Source organism: Pteronotus mesoamericanus, unplaced genomic scaffold (assembly GCF_021234165.1).
Source record: "Pteronotus mesoamericanus isolate MK-2021 breed Mesoamerican mustached bat unplaced genomic scaffold, CSHL_Meso_final contig_84, whole genome shotgun sequence".
NCBI classification, from domain to species: Eukaryota; Metazoa; Chordata; class Mammalia; order Chiroptera; family Mormoopidae; genus Pteronotus; species Pteronotus mesoamericanus.
The window spans coordinates 2539601-2564711 of NW_026555267.1; the positions used below are offsets into that span (position 1 = coordinate 2539601).

General features: G+C 39.7%; 2 protein-coding genes across 8 annotated transcripts in view; one reads left to right on the forward strand and one right to left on the reverse strand.

Annotated features, from left to right (window-relative positions):
* Window positions 1-20613, reverse strand: part of MBTD1 (mbt domain containing 1) — a 67195-nt gene extending 46582 nt beyond the window's left edge. Inside the window, exons 1-3 of one of the 6 annotated variants that reach the window (XM_054585421.1) lie at window positions 20226-20613; window positions 19242-19305; window positions 15508-15605 (exon numbers count right to left, since the gene is read on the reverse strand). Coding sequence is in view for 1 of the 6 variants with exons in the window: in XM_054585418.1 (XP_054441393.1) it covers window positions 19941-19961 (21 nt within the window). In the remaining 5 variants the exon portion in view is untranslated. Of the gene's footprint in view, window positions 1-15507; window positions 15606-19241; window positions 19322-19940; window positions 20177-20225 lie in introns of those variants that run through there. The other 5 variants (XM_054585419.1, XM_054585420.1, XM_054585422.1 and 2 more) reach the window with 5 other exon arrangements.
* The window catches only part of UTP18 (UTP18 small subunit processome component), a 36084-nt gene continuing 31544 nt past the window's right edge, over window positions 20572-25111 (forward strand). Inside the window, exons 1-2 of one of the 2 annotated variants that reach the window (XM_054585426.1) lie at window positions 20572-21031; window positions 22652-22764. In XM_054585426.1, coding sequence (XP_054441401.1) covers window positions 20693-21031; window positions 22652-22764 — 452 coding nt within the window. In that variant the 5' untranslated portion in view covers window positions 20572-20692. The remainder of the gene's footprint in view (window positions 21032-22651; window positions 22765-25111) is intronic. The other variant, XM_054585424.1, reaches the window with a different exon arrangement.

The window sequence follows — 25111 nt, forward strand, 5'->3', positions numbered from 1 at the left end:
CAAAACTATGAACATTAAAATGGCAGCAAATTCACAACTATCAACAACTGAATCTAAAACAACAACAACAACAACAACAAAAAACCCCAACAAACCAACCCACAAACTAGGCAAACAGGTAGAACAAGAACAGAATCAGATATGGAGATCATTTGGAGGGTTATCAGCTGGGAGGAGGAAGGGGAAGAATGGGGGAAAAGGTGCAGGGATTAAGAAGCATAATCGGTAGGCAGAAAATAGACCGGGGGATGTTAAGAATAGTATACAAAATGGAGAAGCCAAGGAACTTTTATGCATGACCCATGGACATGAACTAAGGGGGCAGGGATTACTGGAGGGAAGGGGGGTAACCAAGCAGAGGGGGACCAAGGCGGAAAAATTGGGACAACTGTAATAACTCTAACAGCATAATCAATAAAATATAAATGAATCCTCAAAGGCGAGCATATGGAAAATGGAGAAAGGTAATTTTGAATGAGATGCTAGCTGAAAATTTTGCAGAAATAAGGAAAGTACAATTCTCGGATAGAACTACAGTATATGAAGCACAACAAAAAGATAAACAGATCACCTAAGCAGATTATAGTAAAAGTGCAGACACCAGAGAAGATCTAAAAAATAACCTTACCACAGTGAATCTCACTAATCAACATGCCCAACTCAGGCTCATGCAGTCCAATCAGTTGCTTTGTAACTAACCATTAAATAAGAACAGCTCTGGCTGGTGTGGCACAGTGGACTGAGCGCCAGACTGCAAAGCAAAAGGTCATGAGTTTGATTCCCAGTCAGAGCACACACCTGGGTTGCAGGCCAGGTGCGCAGTAGGGGGTCCATGAGAAGCAACCACACATTGATGTTTCTATCCCTCTCTTTGTCCCTCCCGTCCCCTCTCTATAAAATAAATAAAATAAAAAATAAATAAAATCTTTAAAATAAAAAAGGATAGGCAAGGACCACCAACCATTTGAGAAAGGCCTTTAAGAATGTGAAAGACAAAAACAAAGCTTCAGAAAAAAGGATCTAAAGGATTCTTTTTTGCACGGACCAAAACTTCAAAAAAATGAAATTAATTCTTCAGAGATACAATAGAATACCATCAGTGAACAAAGTAGATCTTGCAATTTAAAAAGAGAAGGCAAAATAATAAGTAAGTGGATAGTAAAATCAAGGAAATCATTAAAAAAAAGCAAGTGTGTCTGTTTACATGAGACCAAAAGCTATATAACAACAGAGAAAAAAACAGATTAAATCCAGAAGACCCAAAATCCAAAGAATAGAGATACTGAAGAAAAACAAAGCAGATGGTGATAAAAGTTATTTAAAGGAAGAAAAAAATACAAAAAAAAAAAAAAAATCCAGGATGAAGACAGTTTCTATATTGAGACTAGGCAAGCAGAGCTTCATGACTTAAAATCTACACCAACGTGCATCATAATAAAAATTACAGAACTCTGACAGCAAAGATATTAAAAAGCTTCAAGAAAAACACTATGCCACATAAAAAGAAAAGGGAACTGGGATATCAGTGGGCTTCTCAATGGTGAGATTAATAAAAGCAGTGTCTTTAAACTTCTAAAAGAAAAAAAGGTCTTATCTGAAAATTCCAAGTGAAAGTCAATGAAATAAGAAACAATACATGAAAGCAAAAGCTAGTTCTTTAACAAGAGCAATAAAATTGATAAACCTCAAATCAGAGATTAAAAGCGACACAAATTTTCCATTATCATGAATGAGTGGTGACATCACTAGGTTCTACATGTATTAAAAAAACAGTAAGAATTTGACAATTTAGATGAAATGGACCAATTTCTTGAAAGGCATAGAACCAAACCTCACTCATAAAAAAACAGACTATCTGAATAGGTAAAGAAACCATACTTGTAGTTAAAACCTTACACAAATTATTTGGAATACTTCCACACAGCTTCCCTTTCCTTTCCTAAAACGAAAAATGTCATTTTGTATTCATTTGAGGTTTTCACATGATTAGATTCAGGTTGTACATATCCAGCTGAAATACAACTGATGCTCTTTCTCAGGAAGCAAAGCCAGATTACGTGATGTTTATTTGCCTCTTAGTGGTGGTGATGTTTAAAAAAAAGTTTAGTCTTGGTCTAGGTGTGGTCTTGTTCTCCTTTTTATTTTCCCTCGTTTAGTAAGGAATGTATGGGGAGTTATTTAAAGACTATGCAAATATTTGGATCATCAAAAATTCTCCTCTAATTTTTGCATATGATAATTCTTGCCTAATCTTTATAATTTTTCCAACCCCAAAATTCCTCCCATATTCATCAGTTGGCACCCTTCTGGAAGAAAGGTGTCAACCTTTTCCCTATATGGGTACCAATTCATCACTGCCAACTTTTCAGTGGCATGTAATTCATTATTGCCAAGAATTGAGAGCTCAAATTGTCCCACATTTGGCCAGTGGAATCCCCATCAAGCTGACCCGTGTCAGTCTGACATATCTGACTTTTTTTTTTAAAAGCAATTTCTTACTTTGATATAACATGATAGTCCAGGCTTATCTCATACTTATTTTCCTGTTCCAGCCCTGGAAATCAACCATTTCTCCCAAGAACCTTGCTTTCTTTTAGTGGGGAATGATATCAGAAATAAAGATGTAGCCCTGGCTAGATAGCTCAGTTGGTTAAAATATCCTTTAGATACTCCAAGGTTGTGGGTTTGATCCCTGGTCTGGGCACATAAAATAAATGGAAAAACAAATTGATGTTTCTCTCTCCTTTCCCCTCTCTTTAAAAAAATAAAATAAATAAAACAAAAGGGCCCTGGTCAGGTAGCTCTGTTAGTGTCACCCTACTATGCCAAGGTTGCAGGTTCAATCCCTGGTCAGAGCACATACGAGGATCAACCAATGAATGTATAAATAAGTGGAACAACAAATTGATGTTTCTCTCTCCCCTCCTCTGGCAGGGGCGGGGGCGGGGGGAAGATCTAGGTGCTCAGTGCGCTCAAATTTATTCACAGAGGTGTGCAAAATAGCTGCACATGATTTTTTCAATTTCCTCTGTATCGTTATTTCCCCTTGTCATTTCTTATTTTGTATATTTGTAGTCTTTTCTCCCTTATTAAAGTAGCTAGTGATACATCTAGTTTGATATTTTCTCCAAAGGATTGAATCATTTTGATATATAGTTTTTGTTCTTTAACTCATTAATCTCATTATTTTTATTTCTTAGTTGAAATTTACTTATTTTTATTATGTTAAAATAACGAGATCAGGTTCAAGATGAAGTTGCTCATGAAAAGCCACACCATCAGCAAACCCAAGCGTAGTAACCAAGTTTCTATGCTCCAGTCTCTTAGAAAAGGCAGGCCAAGGTCAACCTATCAGTACTTATCTGCTCAGCACAAGTTACCTGACCCAGCTCTAAGATTTCCCTTTGCTCTATTAAGGAAAGTAGTACCTGCTTTAACCAATCAGCAAATGCCCAGTTTAACTTCCTTGTTTCTGGCTCACTTTGTGGTCTCTAAAAATCTAACCTTCGAGCTCTTTTCTGAGAGACTGGATGCTGAGCAATTTATTAATTGCTGAATAAAGCTACTAAGGTCTTTAAAATTTACTCAAATTTTGTTGTTTAAAATTAAACAGGTGCTTCAGACTATAAATTTCACTCTGCTCACTGCTTTTAATATATTCCACAGGCGCTGATTCATAGTATTTCATTATCATTTTTTAGAAACTCTGTCATTTGTTTCCAGTTCCCTTTTACCCGAGTTGTTTTTTCCTCTTCTAAGTCGAGGCATAATTTTAAATACATTATCAAGATGCAGAACTTTTCTGTCACTCTGGGAAAGGTAGTGCGGTAGCTACCTCACTACCTTTCCCAGTCTATCCCTCTCCTCTCCCTAATATTCTAGCACAACGGGTTAATTTTCTACATATCTTGTACGTATTTAAGGTTTAACATATATGGGATAAAATCGTACTGACTTTTTATAGCTAATTTATTTTACTCAGCACAGTTTTTGAGATTTATCCATGTTAGTGCATGCATAAATGGCTTATTAGTTTTTACTGCTAATATTGTACTTTATCAAGACGTTTGTTTATTCACTATCCACCTGGATTTTACTATAATAAAGTTGCTATGAACATTCTGATACAGTATGTGCTCACTTAATGTTGTTGATAGGTTTTTGTAAACTGGGGCTTTAAGTGAAACTATGTATAACAAAACTAATTTTGTCATAGGCTAATTGATATAAACAAGATTTAAATTCTTGCAGCTTATTTCTGGTCACAAAAACATCGCTAAACTTCTACAGGCAGACCCAAAACACTTCTAATATTAAACACTGAAATATAACGGGAACTATACATATATCAATGAAAGATTAATCAATTTTCAACCCACTATTCTAGTTCCAGGGAGAGGGTGTCTGGAATCCATCCTGGCAGCTGCAGTGCACGAGGCAGGACCCAGGCGCGGGGAGGACCCCCTTCCATCACAGGGCACACGCACACTCACTCACACTGTGACTAGGCAGACACGCCAAGCCACCCAGCGTGAACGTGCAAACTCAGGAGGGAATCATTTTTCCTTCTCATCAATGTTACAACAAAACAATGTTGAAGAAAATGACGTCGTTCGAGGACCTGCTGTACAAGGGTTTATAATTACAATAGGAGGTTCCTAAACCTCAAGGCCTAAGTGACCTTTCGCTTTTTTTTGTTTGTTTGTTTTCTGTATGGGACCTACTGATGTTTTCCTAACACATGAATCATTTGTGAGAATACTGTTTGAAAGAAAGTATATTCTCTATTATTTGAGCGCAGTGATGGATATACTTGAAGATTTGCCTTTTTTTGTTTACATCTTGTATTCTAACTTTTTGTCCACTACACCCATGTTGCACTGTGAAAGTCTATTTTTAGTGTTTCCTTTTACTGCTTGCATTTCTTAGTTTCTGCTTTATTCAAGATCGTTGCTGGTTCATTTGGTATATTTTTATAACTATCACCTTTATTGTGAGGTGTGACTTTTAGCATTATAAACTGTCCTCCTATGTCTTGTTCTGTGTTTTTTGGCTTTACTTCTACTTTGGTTATTGGCGTTACCACTGCTGCTTTCTTATTGTTTCTACTTGCCTGGTGTAAATCTGTCCATCCCTTTATTTTTAGTTTTAAGGGCCTTTTATAAGTAACAAAATTGGGTTTGGATTTTTGAGCGCATTTGAAAATTTTTTTCTTTTAATTGGTGGACAATACTCACTGATATGACCACTATGTTTGATTTCAATTCTGGCATACTACTTAATTATAATTATTGTGTATGTGCATTATGAAGTATTTTTCATATGACCTTTTTTCCCACTTCATGAAGATATTGCGGTTTGGTTCCAGACACCAACAGTAACACAAATACTGCAAAGAAGTGAGTCACATAGATTTGTTGGTTTCCCAGTACCTATAAATTTTGATTATACTATGCTGTAGTCTATTAATAGTGTACAGTAACATTATGTCTATAACACAATGTACATGCCTTAATTAAAAATACTTTATTGCTAAACAATATTACCCATCACCTGAGCCTTCAGCAAGTTGTAATCTTTCTGCTGGTGGAAGGTCTTGTCTCACTGTTGATGGCTGCTGAGATCAGGGTGGTGACTGCTGAAGGCTATGGTGGCTGTGGCAATTTCTTCATTTTTCAAAAATTTTATTTTATTGATTATGCTATTATAGTTGTCCTGATTTTGTCCTCCTTTGCTCGGCCCCACCCAGCACCTGCCCTCCCACACACACTCAGGCAGCCCCCCACACCCTTGTTCATGCCCATAGGTCATGCGTTTAAGTTCTTTGGCCACTCCCTTTCTTATACTATACTTTATATCCCCATGGCTATTCTGTAACTGCTTATTTGTACTTAATCCCCTGACCTCTTCATCCACCTCTTCACCACCGCCCCCCCCCCCCCCCCCCCGCTTCTTTATCGTTAACCATTGGCATTGTAATTATGCTGTGTCTCAGAGTGGGCCTCTTTGCATCCACCTTGTTTAGGACTCTGTTTCCTGAACTTGCATGTCTATTTCCTTCACCAAATTAGGGAAGTTTTCTTTCATTATTTTTTCAAATAGATTTCCAATTTCTTGCTTTCTCTTCTTCTGGCACCCCTACAAAACGAATTGCTAAAGTGAAGTTTGATTGCTTAAAGCTTCCCACAGGCCGCTTACACTACTCTTGTTCTTTTGGATTCTCTTTTATTGTTTTTTTGCTTCCTTATGTTCCAAATCACTGATTTGATTCTTGGCTTCATCCAGTCTACTGCTATTTCCTTGTAAAATGCTCTTTATTTCCATTAGTGTACCCATCATTTATGACTGGATCTTTTTTGTGTTGTTGAGGTCCTTGCTAAGTTCCTGGAGCATCCTTATAACCTATGTTTTGAACTCTGTATCTGATAGATTGCTTATCTCCACTCTGTTTAGCTCTTTTTCTGGAATTTTGTTTTTTTTTTCATTTGGGGCAAGTTTCTTTGTCTCCTCATTTTGGCAGCCTTTCTGTGTTTGTTTCTATGTATTATGTAGAGCTGCTCTGACTCCATGTTTTGGTAGCATGGCCTAATGTAGTACATGTCATGCAGGGTCCAGTGGTTACAGCCTCCCCTATCACCCAAGCTGGGTACTTGAGGTGCACCCTTCATGTGGGCTGAGTACACCCTCCTCTTATAGGTGAGCCTTGGTTGCTGTTGGCAAACCACAGGAGCAATTTACCCAGTCCAGTCAGTTGCAAGGATTGGCTGTGACCACTGAACTCTAACCTCTGCCCTCCGTGGAGGATCAGCTGTGGGGGGCGGGGGGCGGGGTGGTAGTGCTCTGATGCAGTGTGTAGCTGTCCACTGGGTGCACTGGCCTTGGAGTTTCTCAGGTAGTGCAGACCAAGAGCAGCCCCCACCTGTGTTTTGCCCAGGGCCACCCTACTTGAGTTATAAAGCAATCTGAGATGGCTGCTACATGTGCTGGGCTCGGAGGTTCCCAGGTGAAGCCAAGCTGTGAATCTGGGCTGGCTGGTGCTAGTGCTGGCCTGGGGGTCACCGAGGCCTCCTGTTGCTTGCTGCAGAGGACTTAGGAAGTTGTGAAGCGTGAGCCAAGACCAGCCATTCATATGGAAAAGCAGCTTGTGTGGGCCCGGAAGTTGGGTGGGGTGGAGTCTCTGGGGATCTCCAAGACAGGTCAAACAGTGCAAGCCAGTTGATGGAATCTTAAATATGGTACCAGCCTGCCAGCTGTGGTGGGAAGGGTCCAGAAAAGGGACAATGGCCTCTGGTCACCTTGATGCCAGATACCTCAGCCTCCCCACCGCACACCACTGGTGCCCCTCATGCCGCCTCCCCTGCACGGGAACCCAGAGGTAGTGAGTCTAAGTCACATGTGGGTTCTTTAAGAGGAACTCCTTGGGGCTCCAGAAGTTTCTTCCACCAACTCAGTCCCCGCTGGTTTTTGCAGCCAAAAGTTGTGGGGGCTTATCTTCCCGGCACTGGAACACTGGGGTGGAGGGCCTGGGACTCCTCACTCCTGCAGATTTTTATCCACCACCCATGGATATGGACCAGCCCATTCCGCATCTGTGCCCGTCCTACCAGTCTGGATGGATGTGGTTTATTTAATTCCGTAGTTGTCACACTTCCATTCAATTCGATTTCTGAAGGTTCTGAGTGATGGCTATTGTACACTTTAATTGTAATTTTGTTGTGGTGGCGCAAAGAGGCGAGCCATGTCTGCCTATGTTGCCATCTTGACCAGAGTCCTTGTGGCAATTTCTTAAAATAAGACAATAATGAATTTGTCACATCCCTTGACTCGTCCTTTCATGAACATTCACTGTGGTGTGCGATGCTGTTTGATGGCATTTACCCACAGAACATCTTTGAAAACTGCAGTCAGTCCTCTCAAATCTTACTGCTTTTCATTAAGTTTATGCAATACTCTAAATCCTTTACAGTCACTTCAACATTTAAAAAGAATTATTCTACTACAGTTGCCTCACTTTTTCCCCCTTTGCCCTCCTCCACCCAGCCCAACACCCATTCCCACAGTTAATCCCCACACCGTTGTCCACGTCCATGGGTCGTTCATACATGTTCTGACTAGTCCTCTCTCCTTTCCACCATTATCCCCTGTCCCCCTCCCCTCTGACCGCTGTCTGTTCCACGTTTCCATGTCTCTGGTTCTATTTCGCTTGTCAGTTTATTTTGTTCATTAGATTCCACTTACAAGTAAGATCATATGGTATTTGTCTTTCACTGACTGGCTTATTTCACTTGGCATAATAGTCTCAGCTGCCATCCATGCTGTCACAAAAGGTAGGCATTCCTTCTTTCTTTCTTCTGCCTAATATTTCATTGTATAAATGTGCCAGTATTTTGATCCACTCATCTACTGATGGGCACTTAGGCTGCTTCCTGCACCTGGCTAATGTAAATAGCACTGCTATGAACATAGGGGTGCATATATTCTTTTGAATTGGTGTTTTGGGATTCTTAGGGTGTATTCTCAGCAATGGAATTGCTGGGTCAAAAGGCAGTTCCATTTTTAATGTTTTGGGGAGATTCCATACTGTTTCCCACAGTGATTGCATAAGCCTGCATTCCCACCAACAGTGCACTAGGGTTCCCTTTTCTCCACATCCTTGCCAGCACTTCTTTGTTGATTTATTAACGATAGCTATTCTGACAGGTGTGAAGTGATATCTCATTGTGGTTTTAATTTGCATTTCTCTGATGGCTAGTGATGTTGAGCATTTTTTTCATGTCTATGGGCCATTTGCATGTCTTCCTTGGAGAAGTGTCTATTCAGGTCCCAACCTATGGTGACAACAGTCTTATGAAATGTATTTTTAAATAATAAGACTTGAAAGTCAAAATTATTCCTTGATCCATGGATGGGTTACAGAATGGATGGCATGTTAGGAGGTATGAAAACATTACCCTTGTTGTATGTCTCCATCAGATCTCTTGGGTTAATCAGGTGCATTGTCGTCAAGCAGTAACATTTTGGAAGGCATCTTTTTTTCCTGAGCAGTAAGTAGGTTTAAAATATTCAGTAAGCCATGTTGTTAACAGATGTGGAGTCATGCAGGCTTTGTTGTTCCATTTACAGAGCACATAGATTGAATAGATTTAGCATAATTCTAAGGGACCTGTGACTCAGGAAATGTTAAGTCAGAACTGACTTCAACCTAAAGTCACCAGCTACATTAGCTCCTAACAAGAGAGTCGGCCTGTCCTTTGAAGCTAGGCATTGACTTCAATTAAGTTTGCTGCCTTGTATGGACATGGTTCCTGGTACCCCAAAACAGTTACAATAGTAATGTCAAACAACTGATCACAGATCACTACAACAAATGTAATAATGAAAAAGTTTGAAATATTGAGAGAATTACCAAAATGTGACAGACACACAAAATGAGCAAATGTTGTTGGAAAAATGGTGCCAAAAAGCTTGCCCAGTGCAGGGTTGCTACAAACCTTCAACTTGTAAAAACAATGCAATTGTCTGTGAAGCACCACAAAGCAAAGTGCAATGAAACAAAGAATGCATATATCTTTTCCAGTATACCAGGTATCTTTTTGTTACCTAATCTTTTCTTTCAGTTTCAGATGATATCCTCTGAATCATTCCTAATAGCTAATCTATGTTCATTAATCTTATTATAGTTTTTCCTTTTCCTTCCCTTTCCCCTCAGCTAGTTTTTTAGCTGCATTCTTTGTCAAAACATGTAACATTTAGGTACTATTCTACTTATGTCCCTACTCTTGATTTTAATCTCAGCTCAAAAAGATAGATGAAACTTTTTTTGCTGCATCTACTGTGAGAATGAAGACCATTCTCAGCAGAATGCTAAAATTCCAGAAAATGTCGACAGTACTCTGAAGGTATGTGATCAACCTCAGATGCACCATGTGGAGGGACTTCAATCACATCGATGCAGAATTCAAGTCTCCTTGGAAAGAAAAAGAAGAGGCTCTGGGTTCACAAATGGTGGGGAAACAGGGAAGAGCTGGCTACCTTCCACACTATGTGCAGTCATGTACTGACCATGATCAAGGGTGTTACACTGGGTTTCAATTATAAGGTGAGATCTGTGTATGCTCACTTCCTCGTCAACATGGATAGAATGGTTCTCTTGTTGAAATCTGAAATTGCCTGGGCAAAAAAAACACATCTGCAGAGTTCACATGAGGTCAGGCATTACTTGTTTAGTGTCTTAAACCCAGAGAGACGAGTTAATGCTTGAAGGAAATGACACTGAAGTTGTATAAAATTCAGCTGCTTTGATTCAACAAGCCACAACAGTTAAAAACAAGGGTATCAGAAAATTTTTGTGATGATATCTGTTTCTGAAAAAGGAACAGTTAAACAGACTGATGAATAAGATCTAAGTTTCCAGCTACAGAAACAGCATGATGCCATATGATTCCTCAGACTTATTTGGGGGAGGGGGAAGATAAATGAAATATTCTCCATCACAGTCTTTTTGCAGAAAATTTCATCTCTACCTGATGAAGCTCAGCCCTTACTATTTACTCAGGAAGGGTTAGTGAATACAATATTCCCTGAGTTCTTGGAACATTCAAGATTGTTTTCCTACAGTCTTGACACCTGAAAAACAGTTGACTGAGTAGAAAATCACTGGTTAGAATTTTCTTTCCTCGTGCTGCTCTTCTGTTATCTTGCTTTGTATATTATTTTTGAGAAATCTGGTAGCAGTCTAATTGTCCTTGTAAGTCACTACATCTTTTGTTCTGGAGTCCCTGGAAATTTGTATCTTTAAATCTTTATTAGGACCTATCGTAGATTCTGGTATGTACTTTTGATGTACAGATTTAGATCTTTTATTTCCAGAGTTTTCTTGGATGATAGTATTAAATATTGTAAAGTTTTTTTCTCTTGAGGTACAGCAATTACACACATTAGACTTTCTGGGTCCATCTTCCATGTAAACTGTCAAATTAAAAAAATAAATCTCATTTTCTAGATTGTTTTCCTGCTTTCCTTCAAAGTTTATTATATTTATATTTGAAGCCATTATTCAGTGGTAACCTTATAACTTAGTCTTCATTCCTGATATAATTTTGTCTTATCCTTCTTTTTTCTATATTTCTTCTTGCTTTTTGTTCCCTTCCATACTAGTTTTATATTTCTGATTCAAGATTCTTTTTTCCCTCCATCAGCTGAAATGCTTTAATTCACACTGCTTTTTTGTTTTTTTCTCCTTACAGTGATTTTGTATGGATGGGGTCCACTCTTTTCTCTTTCAATTCATTTCATGGCCAGAGTTCCTAGTTCATGAGTACATTTTAAGTTCGCTTTCTTTCTTTTCCTGAATCATTGTTAATCTTTTCCCCTCTTCTTTCTTTCTCTTCACTGCCATTTCTCCAAGTCTCCATGTCTCTACCCCTTCCCCATGAAGCAGTACTTATAATTTAAGGCTACCAATTCTGGTAGTTTACTTTTAAGCTCCTCTCTGTGGTTAGAGCTGAGAACTATCAACTTTCAAATCTGTATTCAGTATTTTGGAACTCAGTGTTGGAATTTCTCTCTTTTGGAAGTGGTGTTCTGTACTTCATCTAGGTCTTCCATGCCCCTAAACTCTTTCAGTGAACCTGTTAAGCCTTCCCTCTCCCACTCTTCATACTCAGAGGAATGAACAGAAGCAGCTCTTAGAATCTGATTTATTTCTCTACTTATAGGTAATTTAAAGGTTGTGATAATGTTTCTTAATAATGCTGAAGGCATAGGTAGTGTGTGATTTATATGCGCCTTTTGTTGGTTTTATATATTTATGGGAAGGTGGGTGGAAAAATTTGATCAGGCCAAACCTGGAAGTGTACAGATGCATACTTAAATAGTAAATTAGAATATATCATCTTAGAAATATTGCTTTCGTCACTTTCTAAAACACTTCTCCTGTCATTAGATTCACTTTTTGTATCATCTGAACAGTTTTCCAGAGTAAGATGTCTTCATCTAATCTGGTTCAGAAACACAGTTTGCCCTATAGGAGTTTATCTGTAAATTCCGTAATAATCTATGTTAGGCACAGTCTAAGTACTTAATGTGTAGTGATGTATTTAATCTTTGCAAGTATTATTACTCCCATTTTACAGATGAGGAGGCTGAAGCTCCAAGAGGCTAAGGAACTTGTGCAAGGCCATCTAGCTAAAATGAACATTAGCAACATGAATCAAAAGAATAATCTTAAATATGGGTTAAATTTCAACTGCTTTTCTTTTTTCTTAATTATGGTGCTGTCAGCTAACTTCTGCAAGCTTTGAAAACAAGGATGAAATACAACTGTTTCAGATAATATGCCTTTCTGAACACTTTGCTCTTCAAAGTAAAACTGAAAAAGTCATGTTAGGTGACTAAGACCTTGCCTATAAGGTGATTAAATGACTGCAGGTGGGTGAGGGGAATCTCACCCACTATTTGGGCATATATGGGAACTTTTCATCCATCACAGAGGAAGTCAAAAGAGTATCTAAAATTCATACACCGAGTAATATAAGCCTAACATTTATAATAATGGACATAGACACTAGATAAAAAAAGCTAAAAGAATTGAAAGTATAATAGCTGTCTCATGAGAACTGAAGTGGGAAAAGGATTGCTGCAAGGGATACTTTTGTTGGCAGTACTTTTATCACTGTTTAACACTGTACTATCAAATGCACGCCTTTTATAAAATAAAGTTAATTTTTATGAAGTATAAACTACTTTTCAAAAATTCATTAAACTGATAAAAACTGAGAGATGATATCTGGCATTGGCAAATTGATGTAGGAAGGCAAATTAATGCCATCTTTTTGGAACACAATTTGACATTACTTATGACAACTTTAAAAAAAGTATCTTTTGACAATGCAATCCCACTTCTAGGAATCTGTCCTTCAGACATACTCATAAAACATAAGAATTTATGTGGAGTCCTAACTGGTGTGGCTCAGTGCATTGGGCACTGGCCTGCAAAACAAAAGGTCATTGGTTCGATTCCCGGTCAGGGCACATGCCTGAATTGCGTGCAAGGGGCAACCAATCAATGTATCGCTCCCTTTCTCTCTCTCTAAAAATAAAATTTTTTAAAAAAAGAATTGATGTGGAAGGATTTCTTGCAGCAATAATGTAATAGTGAAAAATTTGAGGCAATCTAACCATTAACAGAATGATTAACGAGAGGTAAAATACTGAGGAAAATATAAATCGTAAAATATGAGTAGTATGCTTACTTTTTATTAAAAGAAATAATACATGCTGGTATATGCACAGATTAATATACCTATGTTTGTTTGCATATATAAACAAACATAGGTATCTATGACCCTAGAAGGAACAGCTAAACTCTTAACAGGTGAGGATGGGATAGTAGAATGACTTAAACTTGTTTAAAACATTTTTCATTTTCTTTTTGTAAACAGTAAATGTATTAATACTTCTGTAATGAAAAGTAAAACAAAAAGAAGAGGCTTTTATAGTGACAAAATGTAAGGAGTCACAAATCAGCAGAATTTCATTTTTTACTGTCACCCCGATGAACCTTCCTCCCTATAAAATCTACAAAGTTAATTAGAATGTATAGCAATTAACACTGCTACAGTCAACCAAAAATTCCAATGAAAGTAAAAACTTTGCCTTGGCCAATGTGGTTCGGTTGGTTCAGTAAAGTCCCTTAAACCAAATGGTCGTGGTTTCAATTCCCGGTCAGGACACATAGGTAGGTTGAAGGTTCGATCCCCAATCCAGGCGCGTACAAGAGACAACCAATCGATGTTTTTCTCCTTCTCTCTCTCCCTTTGTTCCCTCCTTTCTCTAAAATCAATAGGCATGTCCTTAGGTCTTTAATAGACACTTCTCCAAGGAGGACATACAGATGGCCCATAGATATATGAAAAAGTGCTCAACGTCACTGGCCATCAGACAGATGCAAATTAAAACCATAAGGAGGTATCACTTCACACCTGTCAGAATGGCTATCATTAATAAATCAACAAAGAAGTGCTGGCAAGGATGTGGAGAAAAGGGAACCCTAGTGCACTCTTGGTGGGAATGCAGGCTTGTGCAGCCACTGTGGAAAACAGTATGGAATCTCCCCTAAAAATTAAAAACGGAACTGCCTTCTAACCCAGTGATTCCACTGCTGGGAATAGACTCTAAGAATCCCAAAACGCTGATTCAAAAGGGCTTATGCACCCCAATGTTCACAGTGTTATTTTCAATAGCCAAGTGCAGGAAGCAGCCTAAGTGCCCATCAGTAGATGAGTCAACAAAAAATCTGTTACATTTATACAATGGAATACTATTTAGCAATAAAAATGAAAGAATTCTTACCTTTTGTGACAGCATGGATGGCAGCTGAGACTATTATGCTAAGTGAAATAAGCCAGGTGGTGAAAGACAAATACCATATGATCTTATTTGTAAGTGGAATCTAATGAACAAAATAAACTGACAAGCAAAATAGAACCAGAGACATGGAAATACGGAACAGACTGAGAGCCACAAGAAGGGAAGGAGGAGGCTGGAACTGGCTGAGAGAAGGAGAAAGGATTAGTGAAAGAAGATATATGCATGACCCATGGACAAGGACAGCAACTGGGGAGTGCCTGCGGGGGCCTGGGGCTAGCTGGGTGGAGGGTAGCAAGGGGAAAAAACCTGGAGTAACTGTAATAGCATAAACAAAATATTTTTTAAAAAAATAGCATATCCTTGGGTGAGGATTAAAAACTAATATAAAACAAACAAATGCAAACACACATAAATATGTAACCAAGTAATAATAGCATAATTTTGATATGAATACACTTATCAAAAGTTAACAATTCGCCATTATCCAAACCCACAGGGTGACACACACAATTTTCAAAGTTTTATATCTAGTCATGAAACACAAATTTTTTAAACCCTTAAATTTCAAAGTTGTTCATGTGAACTTACAAAATTCAAAATAAAAATCAATACATGCACTATAATGAACAGACTCAGTAGGAGCTAACAAGCTATTTGGCTCTTACTGGTCTCTTCCTCATTCCACCGTAGGATGGAAAGTAGAGTCTAGTGTAGTGATACAACTTCACGGGCCTCAACAGGTAAGCCTTCATTCTTTCTAGGATTACTATTGGGAGGAAAATAAATGGTAAGGATTTGGGATTATTGGGGTTTTGTTTCCCATGAGTTCAATGTGAAAGAAAGAACAAACTCAGGTCAAAGACACAATCATAAGGAAGTGGAAAGTGGTAGTATCCTGAATAACCTACCTAAAGAAACTGAAAAGTACCCAGGGAATGATAAGAGAGGTCAATATATTGCATAACTATATTCTAAGATTGAAAGTAACAGTGAGCAAAAGGAAGTTATTCTTTAATCTGTAAAAAATACAAGTTTCTATCTCTTTGGGTTCTGGTTCTACTACTTGTGTGACTTTGGATACCATAATTACTTGGGTCTCAGTTTCCCTCTCCTCTAAATAAGGAAAACACCACTTACCACACAGGAAGGATGTATGATAAAATAAATTATTCACATGAATGGGCTTTCAGTTCTTCAGAAGAAAGCTATGAATCCTTAAGTATGAACCTGAAAAGCTATTAAAAATAAGATGATCATGTCAAAATTAAGCCCAAAATACAACAGCCTAGAGGGTCTTTAAGATCATTATTAGCTATCAATTCTATCCAAATAACAGAATTCATACTACAGCTGTAGTGCAAATATAGTTTGAATGATCAAACAGTATCACTTATGAATGTTAATATAGCAAAGCTGGTTATTCAGCATCATATTAATTCAGCATCATATTAACGTAAATGATGGTATTTCTCTTGGTGTTTACCATTTAAAAATATATTTGGGACTATTTGCTCAAAAGATATATAATCACTGAGCATTAATAACTACAGGGTATTCATAATGAAACAACTAAAATAGGGTTAAACACCTATGTGTATACAGGAGGCTATTTCTCTGGTGTAAAGTTCTGAAGTCCAAAATTAAAGAGGTGGTATTATCTAATACTTACTGAACAATATATACAAGTCATTACGCTAAGCACCAAAACAACAAAAAAGTGTTAGGTTTAATATACCCTACAACTAGATTGCAAACTATGGACAAATAGTGGAGAGAACAAAAATTTACTATTATATATTAATTAAGGACGAATGTATACAAATAGTTCCATAAGAATGAAATAGAAATTGGATAGTACAGAGAAAGGGAAAAAGAAAAAGGGATCCTGGGAAGATAACATTTAAATTAGCATTTCTAGCAGCTTACATTTTCTTACGCATGGTTACCACATCTGATAGGAGGTTTAAGGAAACCTTGCGAGGCAGGGGGGAGGGGCTGATACTGAAAGGGATTAGGCAGCTTGCCCAAGATCATAGGTCAGGAGGTGGCAGACCTAGAGCCAAGTCTGCCAACTCTGTTCAGAGCTTATTTCTGTTACACCAAGTTATCAATCTAAAGCGAGAACTAGAAAACTCAGAAATCTTCTAATGCAGTGTTTCCTTAACCAATGTGATAAAAATTCTCTGGGACATGCATTCCCAGGGATTCCCAGACCCCACTACAGACCTACTGAATGATAGTCTCCAGAAGAGAGGTTTTGTATTTTTACAAGAATTCTTAGGTGATTCTAGTGACTAGCTGAGCTTGGAAAATACTGCTGCCTATCTCTATGCCCAGCATGGCAGACATATGGCTATTTAAATTTACATTGATTAAATCAATAAAACAAAAAATGTGGTTCTTTGGTCACATTAACTACCTTTTAAGTGCTCACTCAATTGCTGCATGTGGCTAGTGACTACCATACAGGACAGCACAGGTATAGGGCATTTCCATTACTGCAGAAAGTCCTACTGGACAATGCTGATTCTACACCAACCCTTCGACTGAGGATAAGAAAACTGAGGCACAGAATATTGTCCAGTACGTGCCATGAAGCAAGTTAGTGGCAGAACTGAAACTCTAACCTCCTCTGCCAATGCCCACTTTACCCCATCTCTAATTCAGAGAATAATTTTCTTTCCACCCTTTCTTGTGGGTTCCAGCAAAGCAAGAAGAGAAATTCTAAATTTGTGGGAAAAAAATAATTCTTAAAGAAGTTCATTAAAAAAAAAATCATTATTAAATTGAAACCAAGCTTCAATCTAAGCATTAAGATTAAAAGTAATTTTGGACAGTTAAAATACGTCCTGATGTTATGGGGCATATTTTAGCTTGTTTTAACTATTTTAAGTCCTTCTTTTTCCATTTTCCTGGTTTTTTATCTTTCTTGGATTTGAAATCCTGAAACTAATGATACATTTCAATTATAATTGTATCAGTTATAATTATCTTAAAATTATAAATGTGAAATGGTTAAATCTTATTTAGTAGACATTTTAGAGATGAAAAATTGAGAAATAAGGAGCAACCAGAAGAAAAGTGACTTGTCTAATTTTTGCAGTCACTCAAACCACTGAGCACTTGTGATTTATAGTATTTATACCTTAATACATTGTTTCCACTTCTAAGCTACAGTTTTACATTTGACTACTATGTTATGTTTTAAAACTGATTTTAATTTCCAATGTAACTGAGGAACTGGAAGCACTTGAACATCTGTGAAGGTTCAGACACTAATTAGGTTAACATACAGCCAGCGGTAAAACACATAGCAATGTCTTCTTCAAAATAAAACCAGTTGTTCCTGTCTAGTATGTTCAGGATACAAATGTCTCCAAAGTCAGTCAGCTCAAGTCATGATAGTTCATGTTTAAAGCAAGCAGGAAATAACTTGGAGCTCCATATGACAGTATTTAAAGCTTTAAAGACAAAATTATGCAGCTCTATTAACTCTTTTTAGTGTCTAGCATCCACTGCCATGTTAAATTCCAGTGACTAAATTTAGAGGAAATACTGTATATTAAAGTTTGTATAATATTAAGTTAAATGGTTAAAAAACATGCCCCAGATACTTATAAACTAATACTTATTTAAGACTTTTTTTGCCATAATTTGCAAGGCATCCAGAAGCCTGAGGTGGGATTCTACATAAATAGGAGTCATTTGTTATTCAGAGGTGGTGGTGCAAAAAGACTATTTTCTATTTAAACACTCTTTCGTATTGAGGTAAACAACCTAAGAAACATACAGTCTAAGCACACTAGAGAGCAGAGCAAAAGGAGGAGAGGAAAAAAATGCCTATGCTCTAACATTTTAAACAGGGAGCTGGAAGTATAAAATGAAATCTATTCGCTAGCTTTTAGACCAGATTTATTACTTCTACATTTTATGTTATGTCTTGACTCCCACTTTACCATATTAGGAAGGGGAAATCATGTGCCCTCAAAATTCCTATGCCAACAAAACTACTTTTGGTGGCAGTAGAGCTCACCAAGTGAAGAACATCAGAAAAGTGACAGACAATAATAGAAACTGAACTCTCAACTACCAAGTGCTAAATGGTGGGGTGTACTACTAATGTAAAGAGTATTAAGAATAATACAAACTCTAAGCAAATATTAAAATGTTGCCTAAGTTTCAAATCTCATAAAAGAGTTGGGGGGAAAAACAGAAAAAAAAGAAAACATTGTGTAGGAGGGACCCTGAGAAGGAAGAGCAGCTTGAAAGGAACACTCAGGTCAAAAGGAGGGGAAGAAAGGGGCCTTTTGATCATTCCTTTACCAGGAGCTGCTTCTAACAGCTTCAGTACTCTTCCCAGGAGGCAATTTTAAGCGTCCTTCTTAGGAAAAGTGATTTAGGCAACAAGCTTTGAGACAGAAGAACTAGAGAGACGATGCTAGAATTTAACCTCAAAAAGACGCACAAATGAGAGAAAACAGCCACGAAATTGCCAGGCCGTAATTCCGAAGCTTCCTGTAGGAAAATACCCACTTATTCTCAGGCATATAAACCAGCACTTCTGAAACTGACCCAGCCGGGTGTTCAGCTGGCCCTCACTATCTCTCAAACCCTCCTCCCTCCACTTCCCTGCTGTTCTTTCCTGGCACACAAAATATAGGCCAATGAGCGGTGGGTGGGTGAGGAGGAGGATGTGAGAGAAAATTTGAGAAGTTAAAAAAGGGAGCAACTTAACAAGGACGTGAATGAGACTACAGGGTCTATTAAGGGCAGTCAACAATCCGAACTACTGAAAAACGGAATGGGCTTTCCTGGGCAGCAGTGAACGCTCAGTGTTTGCAGGGGTTTTAAGCAGAGGCCAGACTACCTACCACTTGTCAGAGAGGCTGCGGAGGGGACGGCTGCTTTGGGTGACCTCTAATGTCTCTTCCGACTCTGAAACGTTAGGATTCTTATTTCACAAAAGAGAACGCAAAGGTCACAGAAGCCCACCGACTTAGAACCCTTTTAAACTTAAAGCAGTCTAGGCGGCTGCTTCCCAAACACCACTCCCACCTCTCCCTCCCACACGTGCCCACCCCGCCCCCTTTCAATATTTCCACCTCCACGTGCGAAATGCCTCGCGGCACTCGCCCCAAAGGGGAGAGGCGCCTTGCCCAGCAAAGCACCCCAACTATGCCCCCCTGGGGGAAGTGAGAACTCCACTCTCCCACCCCAGGCAGCTGAAAAAGTCTCAAATCCAACCTCGCCCTCACACCCCCTAGCCAGAGCTGAAGGGGGAGGGGGGCGGGACACAGGAAAACTTTCTTCTAAATTTTTTCTTTCAGAAAGTGTATACAGAGTGTAGAGAGAACCCCGACGAGTCCGGGGCTGAGGGGGTGGGGGGAGGGGAACCCCCGGAATCGTTTAACGGCCGGTAGGGGGAGGGGAGCTCCGGAGGTTGAGGGGGCGTGGGGTGGAGAAGCAGGCCTGGGAGCCGGGTCAAGTAGCTGAAGGGGCTCCTGGGGTCGGGGAGCTGCAGGCGTCCCCCCCACCTGGCACACAAAGCGACTGCCGCGCTCGGCTCTCACCAGATCCTTTGTGCTTTCCATCAGGGCCTCATGGGTAGGGGTTGTCCGTGCTCCCCGGGCCCGCGGCGCCCCCTCCCCGAGCTGGGGGCAGGCGCCTCTCCCCGGGGCTACGGCGACTACAGGGGTGCCCCGGCTGGGCCCACACCGGCGGCGGCTGCGGCAGCCCCCGGATTTCCCCCCCTTTAACTAGGGTGGCCCCAGGATATCAACAACATTAGCATAGCCCTCCCTCCCAGCGCGCCTGCGCCGTGACCCGCGCCCCGATTGGCCCACTTCCCTACATACCCTCCTCGCTCTCTTCCAGCGTGGGACCCTCTGCAGGCTCCGTACTCCAAGGGCCGTACCAAAACGAAGGGGTGGAAAATGCAATACGGGCTCGTGTTAAGTACAGTGGTTAAAAAGTCAGAAGGAAGAGTAAAAGTTTCACTCAGCCATCTAAGTTTATACTGTGACTTTCTCGTACTCCTTTCAATCAGTTGCAGCTGCTAAGTTGTGTTGGAAAAAATTTTCCACTCCAGTCACGCCGCCTCCCCCTCCACCCGGAAGATTGGTCCTCCCGGAGGAACTCCCCTACGGGGAGGGGTTGGTGCGGGGGAGTGGGCGTTACGTAGGGCAGGAGTGTTGGTCACGTGCTAGTAGGCTGCGCAAGCTTCTTCCAGGGCCCCGGGCCCTCAGCGGCAGCCGAGAACGCAGTGCCTCGGCGCACGCGCAGTGAGGATCCACGTGAGCGCCTGCGTTTCTTAAACCCAACGATGCCGCCGGAACGGAGGAGCCGAACGAGACCGAACCGGAGAACCCGGGCGGGGCCGAACCGGAAGACCCGAATGAAGCCGGACAGGATAGCCCGAGGGAGACCGGGTGGGCCGCCCCGAAAGGCCGCTTATTCATCCCAGCGGAAACTGCCGGCTCGGCCGAGAGCAGCGGCTGCTGCGATCGCAGTCGCGGCAGAGGAGGAGAGACGGCTCAGGCAGCGGAACCGTCAGACGCTGGAGGAGGACAAGCCGGCCGTGGAGCGGTGCCTGGAGGAGCTGGTCTTCGGCGACGTCGAGAACAACGAGGATGCGCTCCTGCAGCGTTTGCGAGGCCCACGGGTGAGGGAGGCTGTGGCGCGCGGACCGGGAGCTCGGGCGGGGCGAGCGGTTCTCAGAGATCAGGAGGCGGAGCCTGGGCGACCTGCGGCGCCGGGAGCACCCAGGTGGGAGGGAGTCGGCGAACGCGGGCGCCGAGAGGGTCTGGCAGTCTGCAGAGGGCGGTGACCGCGCCTTTCCCCGCCCTGGTTGGAGCGGCTGTGCCTAGTGTCCAGCAAGCGCTCAGCACGTATTTGTTAAGTGAACTATAGCCATGAGCATATTTCGTGGCTCAGCCCTACTGTCCTCAGACTCAGTGTTTCTTCTTTCGTGGTCGTTCGATCCCCGGCTTTAATACGTTGTAGTGATTGAAGAATTCCACTTCGTTTTTGAAACCAGAATCGTGGGCACGGCCTTGGGAATGTGCGTTTTAACATCTCTCCATGTGATTGACTCACCAACTTTGAGAATGACCACGTATTCCTCTATTCAACAAATATTTGTGAGCCTGTTGGGTGCCAGATATTTTTCTTGGCGATGAAACCCGGCGTGATGATAATTTTTGTGCACTCATAAGAAATCATCTCTTTTATTATATACCTGTTTTTCCCCCCGAAGATAGGGAACCTCAGGCATTGTTCTAGGGCCTGGAGGAGAAACAGCATTGGAAAACACCTGACAAAAAAAAAATCCCTGCCCATTTGAAGCTTATGTACTAGGGGCAGAGGCAGAACATAAAGAGATAGGTACTGCTGTAAAAGTCACAATAAGTGCTGAAGAGGGAAAAAAGAAAACATGAGGGGGGGAGATAAGTGTGTGTAGAGAAGGCCTGTGAAATTTTACATAAGGTGGCCAAGCAAAGCCTCACTGATAACTGCAGTTTGATAAATAACCATGGACCTAGCAAGAACCTAGGTCCATGATTGCTAGAAAGTCATTTGGGTGCTTCTGGGAGGAGCTGCAGAAATCTGGTAGGTGTGCAGAGAACACTACTGGAAAAATGCTGAACCGTGTGATCGTTTCTTAGGAAAAGAAAGTCTCTGTGGGGTGAGATTTATCAGCCTTTGAAGGATCATAGGCTGGTAATAGCCAGTAAAAATCGTTCGTTCATTTCTACCAGTGCAGAAAAGGCAAGCTCACTCAGGATATTCTGAGGTCTAGATTTAGACTTGATAGTACAGTGTAACATTTCTTAAGAAGGTGGAGATCAGGAATGACAGGAAAATGGAGAAGAGGTATATCTTAGAATATGAACTATGAGTTAACCAGGACATTTAATTATTTTATTTTATGTTGGATGCTAGTCTGCCTCTGGTCCCATAAATTCTGTAGTTATTGGATTTTTGGTGCTCCTTTCTTCACCTGTCAGCTTACTTTTTGTTGTTATTGTCTTGGTCTTTTCCTTTGAGCACGTTGATGTTCTCTCCTTGACTGTTCCATCTTACCTCATCTGTCCAGTGTGGTACCATTCTCTTATTTCCTCATTTTCTGTTCTTCCCCTAGCATTTGCTGTGGTACCACTCTCTCATTATTTCATCGGAGGGCTGTAAAAACAAAACATTCCATAAGCCATCTAACTTCATGTGTGTCTGCCATGACGGGATATGAAAAACTCAGTGCTGGAGGGCATTTTGTCTTCTCTAGGTTCACATTCAGGAAGACTCAGGTGACTCGGATGTGGAGAATGAAGCAAAAGATAATTTTCCACCTCAGAAGAAGCCAGTTTGGGTGGATGAAGAAGATGAAGATGAGGAAATGTAAGTTGCCAAATTTTTCTTCCAGAATCCCGCTGGATACTTTAAAAGTTATATTGCAGGTTTGAAAAAAGTTTTCTGTACAAATAATGTGATTATAAGATTTGAGAAATACTGGAAAGTATAGGAAAGAAAAGGTCATTCATAATCCTGCCACTGAGGTTGAGCCACTGTTAATATGTTTATATACTACTCTCTCTCTCGTCTTCTGAGTGTACCTTCTAATTTGGCCAGTTCCTAACTGACCATGGGCCAGTTTGGAACTACCTTTTCTTGTTTGTAAATGGAAATAATGATAGCAACTATTGGTTTGGCCAGAGTCCATATGGTGGTTTTCTGTATAATAAAAGATGCATTTTTCATTTTCACCAATAACTTTGTTGATTTGGATATTTTGAGTATGTCACCTATATCCCACGTGGTATGATGTTGACTGTTCTCCGTTACTGTTTCAATTTGATCGCTATCAACTTCAACTGGTCTACCTGACCGTGGAGCATTGTCCAGTGAGAAATACCCAGCATGAAACCTCGCAATCTCTCTTGACATGTTCACTCAGTCACAGCACCTTCTCTGTACATTGCACAAATCTTTTGTGTTTCAGTTGCATTATTACCTTTCTTGAAATAATAAAGCATAATAAGCTGAAAATGTCACTTATTTTTTTTATCTTCAATATTTAAATGGCTACACAAAAATTCACCCAATTTTGCTAAGTTTATTTTTAAATGCCTGCTCATGTGACAGCTGTCACGATACAATCTAACAAAATTGTTTTGAATGAAGTTAAAGACAACTAAGCGCTACTGGAGCCATCTAATGGAAAACAAAACAAAACAAAACAAATGAACTTTTGGCCAGCGGAATATATCAGAAGGCTTTTGAGATAAAATGAAATGGTGTATGTAGAATTTTTAGCACGATGCCTGATATTGAGAAAAGGTTAAAAAAAGCACACACAGTATGCACTTCAGTAGATGAGAATGATTGTATTGCAAATATATCTCCCCACTTAAAAAAAAAAACAACTTCATAAATATTTTTAGAGAGGTGTGCTATATAGCCCATTGTATGGTCATAAGGTCCACAGCTTTACTGGATGGGTATGTAAAAAAATTTTTTTTAATAAGTTAATGTTGAGATATATATCTGTAAATATTGTCCCACCTTTCTAATTATTTCTTTAATAAAGATTCTTGGAGGTAGAATTACTTAATCAAGGAGCAGACATTTTTCAGGTTCTTGATAAATACTGCCAGACTAAGCATGAAGTTCTACCAGTTTCCCAGCCCATCGAGAAGTGTCCATTGCATTCCATTTTTATAAGAAATGACTTATCTTTTTTCAGACTCTGTCAGTTTAATGGGTGGAAAATACTTAATTTGTGTTGAAAACATTTTTTTTATTCATCAGTATTTCTTAAAAATATTCTCTATTATGTTTTTGTCTGTTGGAGACTTCAAGTAAAAATTATATATACTTAAGGTATACAATATGATGTTTTGATGTACATAATAAAGTTATTACTAGTCAAGCTAATTAATGTATCTGTCTTCTCATATATTTCCCATTCCTTTTATTTTTTTTTGGAATGAGAACACCTGAAATCGACTGTCAGTAAATCTGCAGTGTACAGTGCAGTATTATTAAGTGTAGTCATTATGCTGCACGTTAGCTCTCTAGACTTACTCGTCTTACATAATTGGAATTTTGACACTTCTCCCCATTTCCCTTAGGCCACCCATGGTAACCACCATTCTGCCCTCTGCTTCTATGTGTTCTTCTTTTTCTAGATTCCACATATAAGGGGATTATTTGGTGTTTTTTTCCTACATTTCTTACTTCACTTAGTGTAATGTCCCCCAGGTTCATTCATGTTGTCAGAAATGGCAGGATGAGACTTCCTGAATGATATTGCTCTATTGGCTCCTTACACATTGAGGATTTAAAGCCTTTATATGTCAGGTTTATGTAGGCTTTTCTCTGAGCTTTCTCTTTGCTTTTTAATTTTGTTTTTAATGTCTGATAGAATACTTAAATTTTTATAGTCAAATCTGTTAATCTTTGTTTTTGTTGTTAAAAAGTCCATCAGAGAGACAAATGTTTGCCTATATTTTTCCTTCATAGTATTTTAAGGTTTGGTTTTTATATGTTTAATTCTTTATTTTACCTGGAGTTTATTTGGGTGAATGGCATAAGCTGTGTCTAAAGTCTGTATGAATTTGAACTATTAGTTCTTACAGGGTAAATTGGATGATCGGAAATTTTGGAGACTCCTTTGTGTGTTGGGAAGAATGGAGAATGTGTGTCTGAGATGTTCTACATCTTACAAATCTTGACCTATATTTTT